This window comes from Sceloporus undulatus, chromosome 7 (genome assembly GCF_019175285.1).
Source record: "Sceloporus undulatus isolate JIND9_A2432 ecotype Alabama chromosome 7, SceUnd_v1.1, whole genome shotgun sequence".
In the NCBI taxonomy this organism is placed as follows: domain Eukaryota; kingdom Metazoa; phylum Chordata; class Lepidosauria; order Squamata; family Phrynosomatidae; genus Sceloporus; species Sceloporus undulatus.
Genome location: NC_056528.1, coordinates 36,523,465 through 36,538,984, shown reverse-complemented (window position 1 = coordinate 36,538,984; position 15,520 = coordinate 36,523,465). Strand labels below are relative to the sequence as shown.

Below are 15,520 nucleotides of genomic sequence, written 5' to 3'. Positions count from 1 at the left end.
GTTTTTGTACCAATTACTATTTGTCAGTCTTATCTTTCCCACAGGGTAGTGGTGAGGATAAGTGGGAGCGTCTTATGCTGGGGTAGGCAACCTGCGGCCCGCAGGCCGGATGCGGCCCGGCAAGGCCTTGGGACCGGCCCCCGCCTGGTCCTGCCGCCAATTGTCACCGGAGCCTTTGGCCTCTCGCGTGAGGGCATGGGGCCTTTGGCCTATCAGGAGGAGGCGGGCAAGTGGGGGCAAGTGGCAGGCAAGGGGGGCAAGTGGCGGGCAAGGGGGGCAATTGTCTATAGAAGCCTCCGAAACATGCATTTATGTTAATATTTTTGTAAAAATCAGCAATTTTTTTTGCGTGTCCTCCATATTTTTGAAAGTTTCCTCCATTTGAAAATTTTATCCTACATTTCTCCTGGTTTATTTATTTAATTATTTTTTAAAAAATTTTTAAATTATTTAATTTTTGGCTTCGGCCCCCCAGTTGTCTGAAGGACAGCAACCCGGCCCCTGGCTCAAAAAGCTTGCCTACCCCTGGTCTTATGTGTCACCTTGAGCCCTCTGGAAGAATGGTGGAATAAAATTGCAGTAGCTGCAGTTACTTTCATTTTCAAATTCTCTTTTGATAAACCTTGGCTGACAGCAGTGACAAAAAGTAGTAACAACCTCTGAATTGAGAGTATAGTTTGGTGTGGCCCTCCATTCTGTTGATCTAGCCTAGGAGGAAGCTCTTGTATGGAGAACAAATTCTCTTTGGACTTTGCTATAGCAAATACTTGCAATCTACTGTACTCAAATTGTGATGTCAAATCAGATTCATTCATGCCTCTCTTTCTTGAAATCCTAATTCATGTGTTTATTTATCACAACAGAAAGATAGTACCATTGGTAGAATACGTCTGTACCTCATTGTTTTCCTGAAATCTAAATGCTTGCGTTCTCTGTTGCTGCTGATTCTTCATAGTCTAGTTTCTTATGCTACTCTAACATCATAATGAGCAGCTGAAGAAGATTCTATGATTCTATACTTCTGTGATTCTAAGAGAAAAATCTTTCCACTTACTTAGCTTTTTTCTTTTTTTCTTTTTCTTTCCTTTTTTAAAATTTCCTGTCCAGTCAGCTCTATATTTTCCATTATAGTAATTATGTTCCAGTCTCAAGCATGCCATTCATGCAAGAAGGGGCAATCTAGCATGCTAAATAAACCGCAAGAGGTCTGGCATATTCGTTAAACAAACTTAAGTAATGCTGCTCAGACCTTTGGACTGAGAGTCATGTTAGTCTTGCAGTTTTTTAATGGTTTTGTAATGGTCCAAAACAGCTCTGTCATAATAGACTCCCCTTTCTCTAAAGCCAGATACGTACAAACACAAATGGAGATGTTCTAGATACAATACACTATAAATATATACCTGGAATTCTTTTATGTATTTTCCTCCAAAGGTTGTCACTTGTATCTTTAAGAATACATGTAAACAAGGGAATAGCCATACATTCCTGAGACCTGAGCCCATGCCTGAGTGTCCTGTCTGTAGTTTTTACCTGATATAAATGGACTTGGCTCCTTGAAAGACAGTAATGCATCCTGTACTACAAGTCTCTGCCCAGTTCAGGTTCATCCAGAACATAATCACAGGGTTTCCCTTCCTTTCATCCAAGCTGAAATTAATTTTGTGATGAGCTGTATTTGTGAAAAACACATTCACAGTGTCACGCCAATATGTATAGATTTTTGAAAGGCTGTGATTCTTTAAGGCTCATTATGTGTCTATGTCAAATTAATGTCAAAATAATGAGAGACAGTTTCCATTTTTTCACATGCCACTAGAGGACTGCTCAGTGGAAAACCCTCTGATATAACAGCCAGGACCAAACCTAAGTGGAACAGCTAATTGAAACAGTGAAAACAGAGGAAACGTAAGGCTGTGACCATACATGTTAGGCATTTTATATCTCCTCCTTGTGGCTTTTCTTGTATGTATGCATAAACACTCAAGAGTCTGCAGATTTTGTAGTTTCCTTTGCAGACATAGAGAGAGGGCAGCAGGGATAGGAGGGGGGGCAGAGTTTTTCAAGAGAGGTGAAAGTGGTGTGTGTGTGTGTGTGTGTACACACAGAGAGAGAGAGAGAGAGAGAGAGCATATACCTGCCCATGATGTGCATAGTTTTGTCCCACTGTCATTCCTGAACAAATAGGTCTTGCAGATATTTTGTAGTGCTTCAAAATTCAGTAGTGCTTTTGTCCTGTCATCCCTGGTATGTACCATGTCTGTGACAGGCTTTTTAAACACATCAAATGATGTAAAAAAAAGTTGTAAAATAAAAGCCAGAACTACTTTATGACAGAAATGTCATAAAGCATTGCAATCTTCAACATCCCCAGATTGTCCATTACTGTATGTTTGTAACTGAAGAGCAGTCTCTTAAATGAGTTTGCCATATAGAAAATTAACCAAAGATGATGAAATGTTGTCTTGTCAAGCTGACCAGTGGGTTTTTTTTGAAAATCAAAATGTAAGTACAGTAGCTTTAAATTAGAAGGGTTCCCTTTAAACCATTCTGGCAGTACCCCCCCCCCTCTCTCTCTCTGTCCTTTTTTAACAAAATTAATTGATTTGATCAGTGCACAGCAATGCAGGAACTGATTTTTGTGATCTCTTATAAAAAAATTAGTGTGGGTGTTTGCAGTACAAATGATGTAATGTTCTTGGCAGTTAAATAGAGATGTTATTTCTTAGACTGACCAGAGCTGCCTACTGTTGCTTCAGCAGGTCAGGTTCAGAGGTTGCTTGGTCAGGTCACCTTTGCTCCTTTACCAGTCTATTCTGGCTAAGCAAAGGAATGCTCTCCATCTGACTTCCTGAAACTGTGGCATTTGGCTTGCAATTTTTTTTCAGCAGGGTTGGCACATATAACAAAGATTTTTGAATGTCACTGTACATTAAGGTCTTGTAGATTTTCAGATCAAACACATGCATTTCCCCCTTTCTCAATAATAATAATAATAATAATAATAATACCATAACAGTAGGTGATATTGGTTTAACTGAGGTACAGGTTTGACTGCAATTACATATAGAATCATGCAAAACTGTAAAACTGCAAAACAGTGACTGAAACTCATTGGGATAATATTTGTATTCATTCTCACTGAGGCAAGTACATGGGAGTTAGTTACTGGAAGACTTTTCCAAACCTTAATGAGATTTTTTTCCTCTTGAAAATATTTAGTTTGAGTGTTTTGAAACTTTCATTGTAGCGTTCTTCAGTCTTGTAAACAGCAATAACTGCTAAATAAGCCTTGTAGTTTTGTTATAAATGATAATGTAACACTTCAGTTAAACATCTGTACATATATATCTTTTCTTATAAATCTTCTGGTCAATTTTGTTAAAAGGTAGTTCCATCTATCTTAATTTTGGATTCTAAAGAAACACCTGTCTCAGTGTTAATGAATTGTGTGGCCCTTGTTGGCTATAGTTCTTAATGGGAGAACAAGTTCTATATTGATCTAGTGCTTGTGTTTTACAGAGACGTCTGAAAGCAGATGCCAAAAAAGCTATCGGTCAACTGCAACTGCGCACATTGAAACAAGGAGACAAGGTATTGTAAACAAGACCTGAGAGAAAGAGCAGGTACACTTTTCCTGGTGCTTACAGAGTTAGCAGTGGCCAGGAGTTCCTTTAATAAACTCCATTTGTGGTAGCTGTGGCCTGTAGTGTTCTAGGAAACAGAGCAAATTATATTACTTGTCACCGTTACTTGTTTTATCTGGGGAAAAAGCTAGTGTTGTCTTCTTTCTCAGAGCTTGTAAAAATAGATGTTTGGGACTACAATTCTCCAGTGTCCCATGGACAGTATGACCAGTTGAAGTTCCCAAGGCTTTGGGATTCAGAGATTTATAGTCCAAAAGATAACCTTTCCAAGTTCTATTATGATATGTTTCTTTAAAGAAAGATCAGTAAATGCACTGGGCTCAATATTTGTTGGCTAGCCCTTTGTCTAACATCTTTTAATTGGATTATACAAACAATTCTATATACGTTTTTTGGTTGGCCTTTTGGAGTTCAGGTTCTGATTTAAAGTGCTGACTTCTAAATGATCTAGGACAAGGGGGGAATCATGCAGCCCTTACAATGTTGTTGGATTGTGACTCCCATCATTCCTCACCATTGGATATGTTGGCTAGGGACGGTGACACTTGCAGTTCAACAACATCTGGAGAGCCAGATGATTCTCACCATGGTTTAAGACCTGGTTACTTTAAAAATGGCTTTTTCCAATACAGATCTGTCTTGAGTCTTAACACCAACTTCATAGGTCTTACTCACTGTGTCAGCATCTTTTTGATAGTGAACTAGTGGCTGAAAAAATTCACCCCTGTGAATATCTACTAGGTTGATCAGTAGCTGTACATTGTACTATAGATCCTTCTGGCTTATTGTCTACACAACAGTTCTGTGGATATTTCTCAATCTCACAGTGTCTCCAGATCATTATCAAGAATATCTTTGTGTTTATCTTCATATTAGCTACATATCTCCAGAGAAGCACTTGGAAGATGGTGGAAAGCTCTCTTAACTATCAAATGAATTGTAGTCTTTACACTTGCTTCATGGTATCATGCTTATACCAACAAGGTCTCTTAAAATCTCTTAACTTTAAACTTTTTTCTTTAGGAAACTGGTCCTGATGCAGATAGCTGTGCTGTGTGTATTGAAGTGTACAAGCCAAATGATGTTGTGCGAATTTTAACCTGCAAGTAGGTTGATCCTTTCCCTCCCCTCATTATATTTTTATACTGATAGATTGTTAGAGATATATATATCTCCAGTTAAAATAAATTGGGGGTTTCAACAGTTTAAATCATATTCTTGATCAAGTGGAGCCAAAAAGTCAGATTCTTTAGGGATGTTTCTTATTCCATATACCTCCAGCATTGAAGTAGAAGATGCAACACAGATTCTAGTTATCTCTTCAGAAGCGCATTTGTTCTTCGTTCAAAAAGTGATTCTGGTAGATGAATGTATATCAGTATGTAAATCAGGTCTCTTAACCTACATTCCATTTTTAGTTCTAAACTTTACTCAGGAATACTAAATTACTTGGCCACCTCTTAGACAGCTCAGGGCAGAACTGTGTGTTATGAATGAAACAGAGTTGGTGACACAGAAGCAGGCTTGGTAGGTCCTCCCCCCCTTCGTAAAATTTACTGCATATCCAGATGTCATCAGTTCTTTTCTATTCCATATCAGTGGTTGCTGTTAGCAAGGTGGGGGAAGAGGTAAAAAATTAGGCTACCTTTTGCTACATTTTCGACATGATATTTAAGTTTCTATTGCAAAACTTACAAAGCTAAGAATTGTATTTCAAACAGCTTCTGCCAATGATTTTGCATCTCTGCTATGTCAAAGCAACAGTTTGAAGTAGCAGTTACAGAACACATTACCTTAGCTGAATCATGCAAGTAGGGATTGGTGGCTTAGCTCATGATTATTAGAGTTGAGGGAGGACTTACTTTCTAACACCAGATGACAGAAATTACCTTTAATATGTCCTGAATGATAAACATTTTCGTTTCAAACGTATAAAACTCAAATTATCAAACATGCTCAATTGTCATTGTACGATGGGCTAATCTTTAACAAAAATAAAACAACTCAATAAGTAAATGAGAAAACTATATATAAAAAGGAAGCTTTGGGATGGACAGTGATGCAGACATAATGGTTCACATTCTGTTTTTTAGGGCTAGTCACTTAAAGCCACTTACTAACTGAGCAGTGTCCAAACTGTGCTTGAGCATATTAGTGTGCCTCGAGAAATAAATGGAATATAATTTTTGGTGGGTTTTTCGGACGATGAGGCCATGTTCTAAAAGAGTTTATTCCTTATGTTTCGCCAGCAGCTGTGGCTGGCGTCTTCAGAGAATGCTGGAATGGAAGGGAGTGGTGTACAGTATATATACTGTTGGTTGAGAGGAGGTGATTTGCATGTTAATCTGTGTGTTGCTGAATATCAAGGCCTACAGGGTGTCCATTTACTTAATGATCCATTGTCTGCTGGGAATACCCCTCAATGGCTGGCATCTTCAGCGAATACTGGAATAGAAGAGAGAGGGGTATATATACTGTTGGACCTTGCCCAAGGTGGGCCTTGCCATTCAACAACAGAACAACACACAACATGCAAATCACCTCCTCTCAACCAGCAGTATATATACCCCACTTTCTTCCATTCCAGTATTCTCTGAAGATGCCAGCCACAGCTGCTGGCGAAACATCAAGAATAAACTTTTCTAAAACATGGCCTCATAGCTCGAAAAACCCACAAAAAAATGATGGATGCTGGCCGTAAAAGCCTTTGATTACACAAAATGGAACATACAATTTAAAAGTCTTCTGTGTGACTACAAAACCTTCATCCACATACGAAACCCTCCCCCTTGCTGTGTGTCTCCATGGTCCTCTGAGATCATCTTTGTTTCCTCCCAGTTAGCTGTGTTAATTCTCCATCTGTCTGCACTGGATGGGTGTGGTTCACTCATTCCATCAGTCCTGGTGCAGTGTGTTTTTAACCTAATTTGGGGAGGAAGCAAGGATAAAAAATGACTCATGTACACACACACTGACTGAACTTTACTGAGGACAGGTTATTCATTCTCTCACACACTGTAGAAGTAAGCCATTGTATGCCTTGGGTATCATAAGCTTAGGAATTCCATGTTACTGGTTTAGTGAAACTTCTTTTTCGCAAACTATAGCCTGAGGCAAACTACGTGTTTTATTGTACATGGCCTAAATAAAGCCATGGTGACTAGAAACTCCCCTTAATCTGCTAAATAGTGCACACAGATAAGAGGAACTATTTTCCCCCACAAGGTAGTTCATATGTGACATGGTATTTCTTAGAAGTAAGCGACATCCTGAGGTTTCCTATGTGCAGTGTTGACAGCTTGGTTGTGCTTGAAATGTGAGTGACTGGATGGGAACCATTAAATCTTGGCGAATTGTTCAGATACTAAGGTATATACAAATTCTAGATTTGAATTTATATATTACTAAGGCTGGAATCCTGTTGGTTAGTCTGAACTAAAGTAGACCCATTCAGTAAAAGATAAATCAATATATAGACAAATCCCATTGATTCAGTGGGTTTACTTTAGACAGGATAAACAACAAAATTCAGGCTGTTGTCTTTCTTAAACCCTCGCTTAACAGATACTCTGCATTGTACTGCTTAACTTACAGGGTCTCTAAACTGCTTTCCACCTACTTATTAAAAGTAGTACACAAAGGACAGATTAAATATATTACACTTAAATAAACATTAATATCGAAACTGAAATAGGAACCAAAGCTGAAAACTTAGGGCTAAGTTCCAAGACTGAACAAAAGGAAGATGAAAAGCCCGTGGGAGAGAATTACTTTGCCCTGAGCTATGTGACTAAGATAAACAAATAGGGAGGCAGCAGATAGAAAATGGATAAAGAAAAACCTTTTTTCTTTTGGATGTTAAACTGTAGCTCTCATCATCCTTGTTATTGGTGGGAGATGCAATCTAAGATCATCTGCATGGCCACACATTCCTCACCCCAATGTTGAAGGTTGTTCTTTACAGTTTCTTGGATGGGGATTGGTCCACTTCAGTCTGTGCTGGTTCAGACTGGGTGGACACAAACACACAGTTTAACACTTGCTCAGTGTAACATACACATGTTCTTCATATTTGCTTTCTTTCTCAAATACACAAAGTTGCTTTCTATTTTCATTATATATCACTTACTGTTTTGTCCCAAGAGCAATACTATGGACTTTGGGTGTAGTAAGGCCTCTGGCTCTCGGGAACACAGCCAGAACAAAAGACTTGTCCACAAATTTCTTGAGTTTCAAAAGCTTTACTGATTATAAACACAAACATGAAACTGATCTCCTTTTTCTTACTAGTCCTTCCTAAATACCTTGCTCTCTCTTCTTGGTGGATTCTATCTTTCTTCTTCTGAGGACTTTCTTTCTTCTTCTGTGGACTTATCTTTTTGTCAAAGGAAAATACTCTCTCCAGGTCTGACTTGGCTGAAATCTTACTACACACTGAAAATAACTAGAGGGAGACAGTATAAGACCCTGGGATTTCCCACAATCCTTGCCTTTCTTAAAGCTGTAGCTCTTTATTTCCCCTCCTAAACTAATACATAGAAAACCTATTATAATCTTAACTAAATATATGTCTCAAGAGCTTCAGAGATGCTCTGGAGGCATGACACTTACTGATTTTTTTCCATTAGCTCCACATTCCCTCCCCCCCATTTTTTTTTACAAAGGTTATGTGGTTTATTTTCTGTAACAACATGCTGTTTTGACAAAAAATAGACACAAAATTATGATGTGTTTGTGTTGCTTAGGTTACTTGTCTGAATTTTTTGGCGAGTTCTAAACAATGTCCCTTGCTTTAACTGTTAGAAAGCAGGATTTATTTTCCCTAGCCTGAAGGCTCGCTCATATTCCACTTTATTTTTCTTTCTTTCAGTCATCTCTTCCACAAGAACTGTATTGACCCTTGGCTGCTTGAACACAGAACATGTCCCATGTGTAAATGTGACATACTCAAGGCTCTAGGAATTGAGGTAAAGCTATAGTTTCTGCTTACATTAATAATCATCTGACTTCCTGCCACCTCTCGATCTAACATGGTAAATCAGTTGAAAATATGATTGCACCACTATGCTTGATAAGACATTTAGGCCAACTAAGCAGGAAAGTGATTCCACTGCTAACTAGAAGGCAAATTGTGATCATTTTCTTTGTGCCTTTTTCTCATTACATATTTTTCTCATTACGTTCTCTATGCTAAGTACATTTTAGCACTAAAGGTTTGGTTGTATTGGTTTAGTATCTGTACCCTTACCTAACAGAAAAACGAAGATAAACATAATATAAATGAAACAAGTATGTAGAGAGATCTTGTAATACCTTTGAGACCAACTGAAAGAATGAAGTTGGCAGTATGAGCTTTTGTAGACTTTAGTCTACTTCTTCAGATGCATTTGAGGAAGTAGACTGAAGTCTACAAAAGCTCATACTGCCGACTTCTTTCTTTCAGTTGGTCTCAAAGGTTCTATAAGATCTCTCTACATACTGATTCCACAGACTAACTCGGCTATATCTTGGAATAAATGAAATAAGCTACCTCAAATTAAATATACTTGACACAGGTGGATATTGAAGACAGAGCAGAGTCCTTGCAAGCCACAGTGCCCACTGAAGCCTCTAACATCCCTTCACCCACTGAAGAGGATAATCACAGTGAGACAGCATCATCTGGCTATGCTTCTGTTCAGGGAACTGATGAGCCTGCTCCAGAGGAACCTGCCCCTTCAGCAAGTAAGTAGATCATTGTTCCTGTAGGGTCCACTGGCACTTCCTTGTTTTTCCTGTTTTTAATAGTAAATATGTTTTTAAATTATTATTATTTCCTTGGCATTTGGAATGCCAGGCAGGCATTAGGAACTGGAAAAAAAATCCTGTTATTTGCTGCCACCTGCTGGGTGCTGACATCTAATCAACTGCATATAATTCTTCTATCCACCTGACTCTTTTAAGGGATAATGCTCAAGTGCTAAGCCCAACATAAAGTTCTCATGCTGTGTCCCTTTAACAGGAGGCTGCTGCTTCCTATACTGTAAAAACAGCAGAGGCTCATGGAATCTTAGAGACTAACAAATTTTATTTGATGTACCGTAATCTCCCGTCACTAGTCCCAGCTTCTGCCAACCTAGCAGTTCAAAAGCATATAAACATGCAAGTAGATAAATAGGTTGCGCTTCAGTGGGAAGGTAACATTGTTCCGTGCGCCTTGGCGTTTAGTCATGCTGGCCACATGACCATGGAGTTTTCTTTGTCGACAATGGATCTCCCATCTTAACAAAGGAGATGAGCACTGCTTAATAAAGGAATCTTTAACCTTTACTGTTCCATGCCATAACACTATGCTTTTGCTTTGAAGAGCTACCATGACTTACTATAATCATCTCTCTCTCCCTGAAATTTTTACATATTGTGATAATTCAGGTGACTTGTGTTAATGTGGCTGGGCAAAAATCAGTGGTATAAAGGAGAGATACCGCAGACGCGTATCTAGAGATAGGCATACCCATAGTATTCTGAACATTTGTTTGTTTATTATTTATTTGCTGCCTTTCTCCCAGAAAGGCAGTTCACAAATAAAACCATTTAAAAACTGTACAATAAAAATTTAAAAGAGAGTTAAAAACAACTTTTGGAACTCCAAATAATTTACATTATATAGTAGCCACCAAGGATTTTGGAAGAACTTTAAAAACAGGAGTGCATCTGTTCCATATGATCATAGTGGCAAAGCTTGAAGCAAGATAGCAGGAAGTGAAAGAAAGTGTATTTGGGAAAGTCTTTCAGCTTAAACTTGTGGCCCTAGCTGTGTGAGCATGTGGAACAAGCCATCTGCCATATTCATTCTGAATATTGGAAAATCCCTGCAAATAGATTTGAGTTATTGGAATACAAAGCAAGAAATTAATAGGTATTTTCTATTAAAAGCTTTTCCTTTGCTATAAGCAAAAGTGTTTGAAGTTTATTCAAATCTTCTAAAAATTGGAATTGAGATGCAGTTTGAATGGATTACATACTGCTCAGTTGTGACTCTTCTTTCTTTCTAAGATTGATTTTTATTCCTTTTCTTTTTCTCCCTAAAAGATGACAACCTCCACCTTGTGAACAACACACTGCAGTCTCCAGCTGTAGATGTGCTTCCACATCTTGACAATCCAGCTTTTGAAGCAGATGAAGTACAAGTCCTGGAAGCAAAGTCTTAAAATGACTGCCATGAAAAAACTGCTATCTACTTGACAAACCAGCATCAACCAATGACAGATCTGATCAGACTGATGTAGCAGCAATCTTGCCTTGATAATGTGATAAAATACACAATTTAAGGTTGCGTTTCTATGGTTTGACTTGCCCACTAACTTATTTCCTTGTGGAATTAATTATGGCGCTCTTCGTCTATCTTTCAGTTATGACCAAGGAAGACAGAATCTTAAAACCGAGTCATCTGAGCACAAACACTTTCTCATGCGTTAGAACTTAACTTATTCAGCCTACAAAAATTGTACTGGATGTTTTTAAAGGTCTTCTAGTTTTAAATTAACTGTCTTAATTGACTTGGGGTTTTTTGAGCTTTGGGTTTCATGTACTCACTAAAGTATATTGCTTTTCAGGATCAGCCTGGTTTATTGTGTGTTTATATAACTACAGAGCAGCCTTATACTCACACCTTAAGCTCTGGGGTTAGCCTCTTGCTGCGTTGGGCTACTAGACCAAACAAAACAAGCCACTTCTCAAACATACCCATAAAATAATTTGGGAATTCTCTGCACCTAGTTCACTAGATAGAAAGAAGTTAAAACTTGTTAAACAAAGGGCACATTCCGTTATTTGAACAAATGGTTTATTAACCATTTTGAATGTGCACATTTTACTGGGACAGGAGGAATATGGTTAAAGGACATACACTTTGCCCATGTTTAGTGTGAACTGCTTTAAGTTTTAACGGATGCACACTGCCACATAGTCCTGAAATGTGCCCAGTTTTTTAAATGCTGCTCTCAGCTTTGTTAGATGCTGAAGATCTGTCACTCAGAGGGAATTTTTGTTGCTGCTACTCTGAAGGAATTGTTAAATAAAGATAAGGTTAAAAAGTTCTGTTGCTATTCAGAGTTGTGGGAGAACATGAGTAAAGTGGCAGTTGATGAATGGAAGAATGTCTTCTGAAATTATTTTTCTAATGTGTGAGACATGAATTTGAATTTGAACATAAAGAGGGGGACTCAGGGTGCCTTAGCATGGAGCCTGGAACCTCATCCACTCAAGTGAACTACTGTATCTAATAATGCACTTTATTTTATTTTGTATTCTCCATGGCTGTTTCCAGTGGCAAGGCTAGAATAAATTTGGACTGAAGAATGGCAATAATGTCTTTTTAACTCTGCGGTTGATTCTGACAGGAGACAACGGTACATCTTTCCCCTCGTTTTTGGATAGTGTTTGATAAAGTTGTAAATAATTTTGATTTCTATTAAATTCTGTTGACTGCGAAATGTAAATAAAGCTCTTCTAATGTCTGTTAAGGATGTTTACTTTTTTATATATATATAATAAAAGCGGTTGTGTATAAACTGGACTGCGTTGGTCATCTAGCTCTTGTCAGACAACACTGTGATTGTATGGAACTCCAGAAGCTGTCCATCTTAGCTTTGTATTGGTGGTAGGCATATCATGACAAATATAAGCATGTGTATATTATGATGAATATGTGTCTCTCTCTACTTAAGCAGTGAAGTGGGGTTAACTGGAGACTAGTTAGAAGGGGTGAAGAGCTTTTGGTTTTCTAGAATCTGTGACCCTTGAGAACATTCAGCAGCTTCTGGGGATCCTCCCAGGCAGCATTTTCCCCATCCTTTCTTAACACGTCGTTCTATTGCAATTTCCATCATCCCTCACCATTGAACTATTGAGTTATAACACTGTTCTCCATTGCTGGAAAAATCCTTACAAAGATACTGCTGAAGAGATTAGTTCCTGCCATTGCAGAAGAACTTCTCCCTGAAAGCCAATGTGGCTTTAGAGCTAATAGGAGCACTACAGACATGGTATTTGCCCTTAGACAACTGCAACAGAAATGTAGATAGCAGAATAAAGGACTCTATGTAACATTTGTCAAATTCACCAAAGCCTTCAACACTGTGAGTAGAAAAGGTCTGTGGCAGATCCTGGAACAACTAGGATGCCCCCCCCCAAATTCCTCAAAATGATTATCCTGCTGCATGAAGGCCAGCAAGGTCAAGTCAGATATGGCGACACTCCCTTGGAGCCCTTTCTAATAACTAACGGAGTGAAACAAGGTTGTGTTCTCGCTCCAACTCTATTTACAACCTTCTTCAGCATGACGCTCCAAAGGGCTACGGCAGATCTTGAAGAAGAAGACTGCATTTATATATGCTATCGTACTGATGGTTGCCTGTTTAACCTAAGCCGCTGTTTATGCACAATTCTAAATATACACTGGACTGACTATGTGATGAATGTTGCTGTCCTTGAGCAAGCAGGGATCATCAGTATTGAGGCCATGCTATTGAGGACGCAGCTGCGCTGGGCAGGACATGTTTATAGGATGAAGGACCATTGCCTCCCCAAAATAGTATTCTACGGTGAACACGCCACGGGTCAAGAGCGTAAGAGGGGCGCCCCAAAGAAGAGATACAAGGACTCCCTGAAACAACATCTCAGGCTTGGCCAAATCGATCACCAACAATGGTCCTCCCTGGCTTCGCATTGGGAGGCATGGAGACGCACTATCCATGATGCTGCGGCCTTTTTTGAATGAGTCTCGAAGAGAAACTCCAATGCAAAAAGAACACAATGCAGAAACATCACCCAAGGAGACTTTCTGCTGTGCTTTCTGCAACTGGACTTCTTTATCTCAGATTGGCCTTTTTAGCCATCAACACGCTGCTTGTAGAAAGTGTGGGATCATGAGTCCTTCCTGAATCTTCATTTACAAAGAAAAGCCATATATATATATATATATATATATGATATAAATTTATATATCTATATCTATAGTGTATATATATATATATAGTATAGCTATGTATATATAGTAAAAATGTAAATTTATATTTAACTATATAGTATATATATATATAAACATAAAATATAGATTTATATCTGTATAGACAGAGATATAAATTTATATATATATATATATAGTGTGTATATATATATATATATATATATATATAAAATATAGGTAGTGATATATACTATACTTAGCTGTATGAATACAGAGCTTTGCTCTGCTGCGAAGACAAAAAAACTACACTTCCCAGAATTCCACTGCGCTGAGCCAGGGCAGTCAAAGCGGTGTCAAAACCGGGTTATCCTTGCAGTGTGGACGCAGCTGGAGGAAACAGCTCCCTCCCTTTCCCTGCTGTGCCCTTGGATTGGCCTGCCTCCACCACAAAAGGGGAGGAGCCAAAAGAGCCAGTCCGCGCAAAGCTTGCCGGGGCTTGTAGTGCGTCACTGTCGCGGCCCTCCACGGAAGGGGCGGAGCCGTTGTGGGCGGAGGACTACAGCGCCCAGCGTTCCCCGCGCGGGGGAAGAGGATTGGTCCAGAGCGAAGCCCCGCCCCTTTCTGGCTGTGTGTTGGTGGACGTGGGAGACCGAGGCGCGTCAGAGGTGGCGATGTGGCTGAATCCGGAGGAGGTGCTGCTGAAGAACGCGCTGAAGCTGTGGCTCCAGGAGCGCTCCAACCGGTACTTCGTCCTCCAGCGCAGGCGAGGCTATGGCCAGGAAGGCGGAGGAGGAGGAGGCATCGCCGGTGAGCAGGAGGAGGAGGAGGCGCCTCGTTCCCTTCCCTGGGTTTAGCGGCTCTGGAGACCTGGGTCCAAGGAAGGGGTCACACTCTCTCAGCCTCAGGACAGAAAATGTTCCTCCTTGTCAGGAAGACCCTTGTTTGTTTGTTTGTTTGTTTTAATTTGTTTGTATTCTCTCAAAAAGGGCGCCCCATCCCCCCCCAGGTGGCTCACATATAATAATATTTAATAATAATAATAATAATAACAACAACAACACAATTAAAATAACCTTAATTCAAGATCTTTTAAAAATGTAAGACTTAACCCAGAACAACAACCTTCCCCCAAAAAAACACAGTGAAAATAACCCAATTCAAAGGCTACAAAGTTACAAATGTTGAACCGACAAAAGTTAGAAACAACACAGTTATTGTGTTGTTTTTAAGTATGTTTTATGTTTTAAGTTCCACATTGTTTAATTGTATTTTAACGGAGGGGTTGAGGGTTGAGATTGTTCTTCAAATGGTGCAGAATATGGCAGCCCGGCTGGTCACTGGTGCTCCCAGGACCAGCCATATAACACCGGTTTTGAAAGACCTCCATTGGCTGCCCATCCGCTTCCGAGCTCAATATAAGGTGTTGGTGATCACCTATAAAGCCCTAAATGGCTTGGGCCCAGGATACCTAAAGGACCGCCTCTCCCCATACATTCCGCCTCGCACCCTCAGAACGTCTGGGCAGCAATTACTGAAGGTCCCTGGGGCCAGGTTAGCCTCCACCACCCGGAGGACATTCTCCACGGCTGCCCCAGCCCTTTGGAATACGCTGCCCACTGAGCTCCGCTCGACTACCATCCTGGCCCAATTCAGGAAGGACCTGAAAACCTTCCTGTTCCAACAGGCATTCCCCGAATAAAATCCTGTGGGCCTCCCTCCTCTTCCGTGGCCAAGAGGTTGGGCTATGGGGCTTTTTTGCCTGTTATTTGTAATGGAGGGCTGATGTATTTGTATTTTAATGTATTTTTTGTATTTTAATGCTTCATGTATTAATGTTTTTAACTTTGTTGTAAGCCGCCCTGATCATAGGAAGGAGCGGGATATAAATAAAAACTTTATTTATTTATTATTTATTTATTCTACT

The 15,520-nt window shown here is 39.6% G+C and overlaps 2 protein-coding genes across 4 annotated transcripts in view; both read left to right on the top strand.

The window, feature by feature from the left end:
• Positions 1–12,204, top strand: part of RNF128 (ring finger protein 128) — a 34,374-nt gene extending 22,170 nt beyond the window's left edge. The window contains exons 3-7 of the mRNA XM_042478086.1: positions 3,523–3,594; positions 4,671–4,753; positions 8,518–8,614; positions 9,203–9,371; positions 10,719–12,204. Of these exons, the coding sequence (XP_042334020.1) occupies positions 3,523–3,594; positions 4,671–4,753; positions 8,518–8,614; positions 9,203–9,371; positions 10,719–10,837 (540 nt within the window). The 3' untranslated portion in view covers positions 10,838–12,204. The remainder of the gene's footprint in view (positions 1–3,522; positions 3,595–4,670; positions 4,754–8,517; positions 8,615–9,202; positions 9,372–10,718) is intronic.
• Positions 12,205–14,245: 2,041 nt separating this feature from the next.
• The window catches only part of TBC1D8B (TBC1 domain family member 8B), a 43,400-nt gene continuing 42,125 nt past the window's right edge, over positions 14,246–15,520 (top strand). For all 3 annotated transcript variants that reach the window (XM_042479512.1, XM_042479511.1, XM_042479513.1), the window contains exon 1: positions 14,246–14,403. In XM_042479512.1, the coding sequence (XP_042335446.1) occupies positions 14,268–14,403 (136 nt within the window). In that variant the 5' untranslated portion in view covers positions 14,246–14,267. The remainder of the gene's footprint in view (positions 14,404–15,520) is intronic.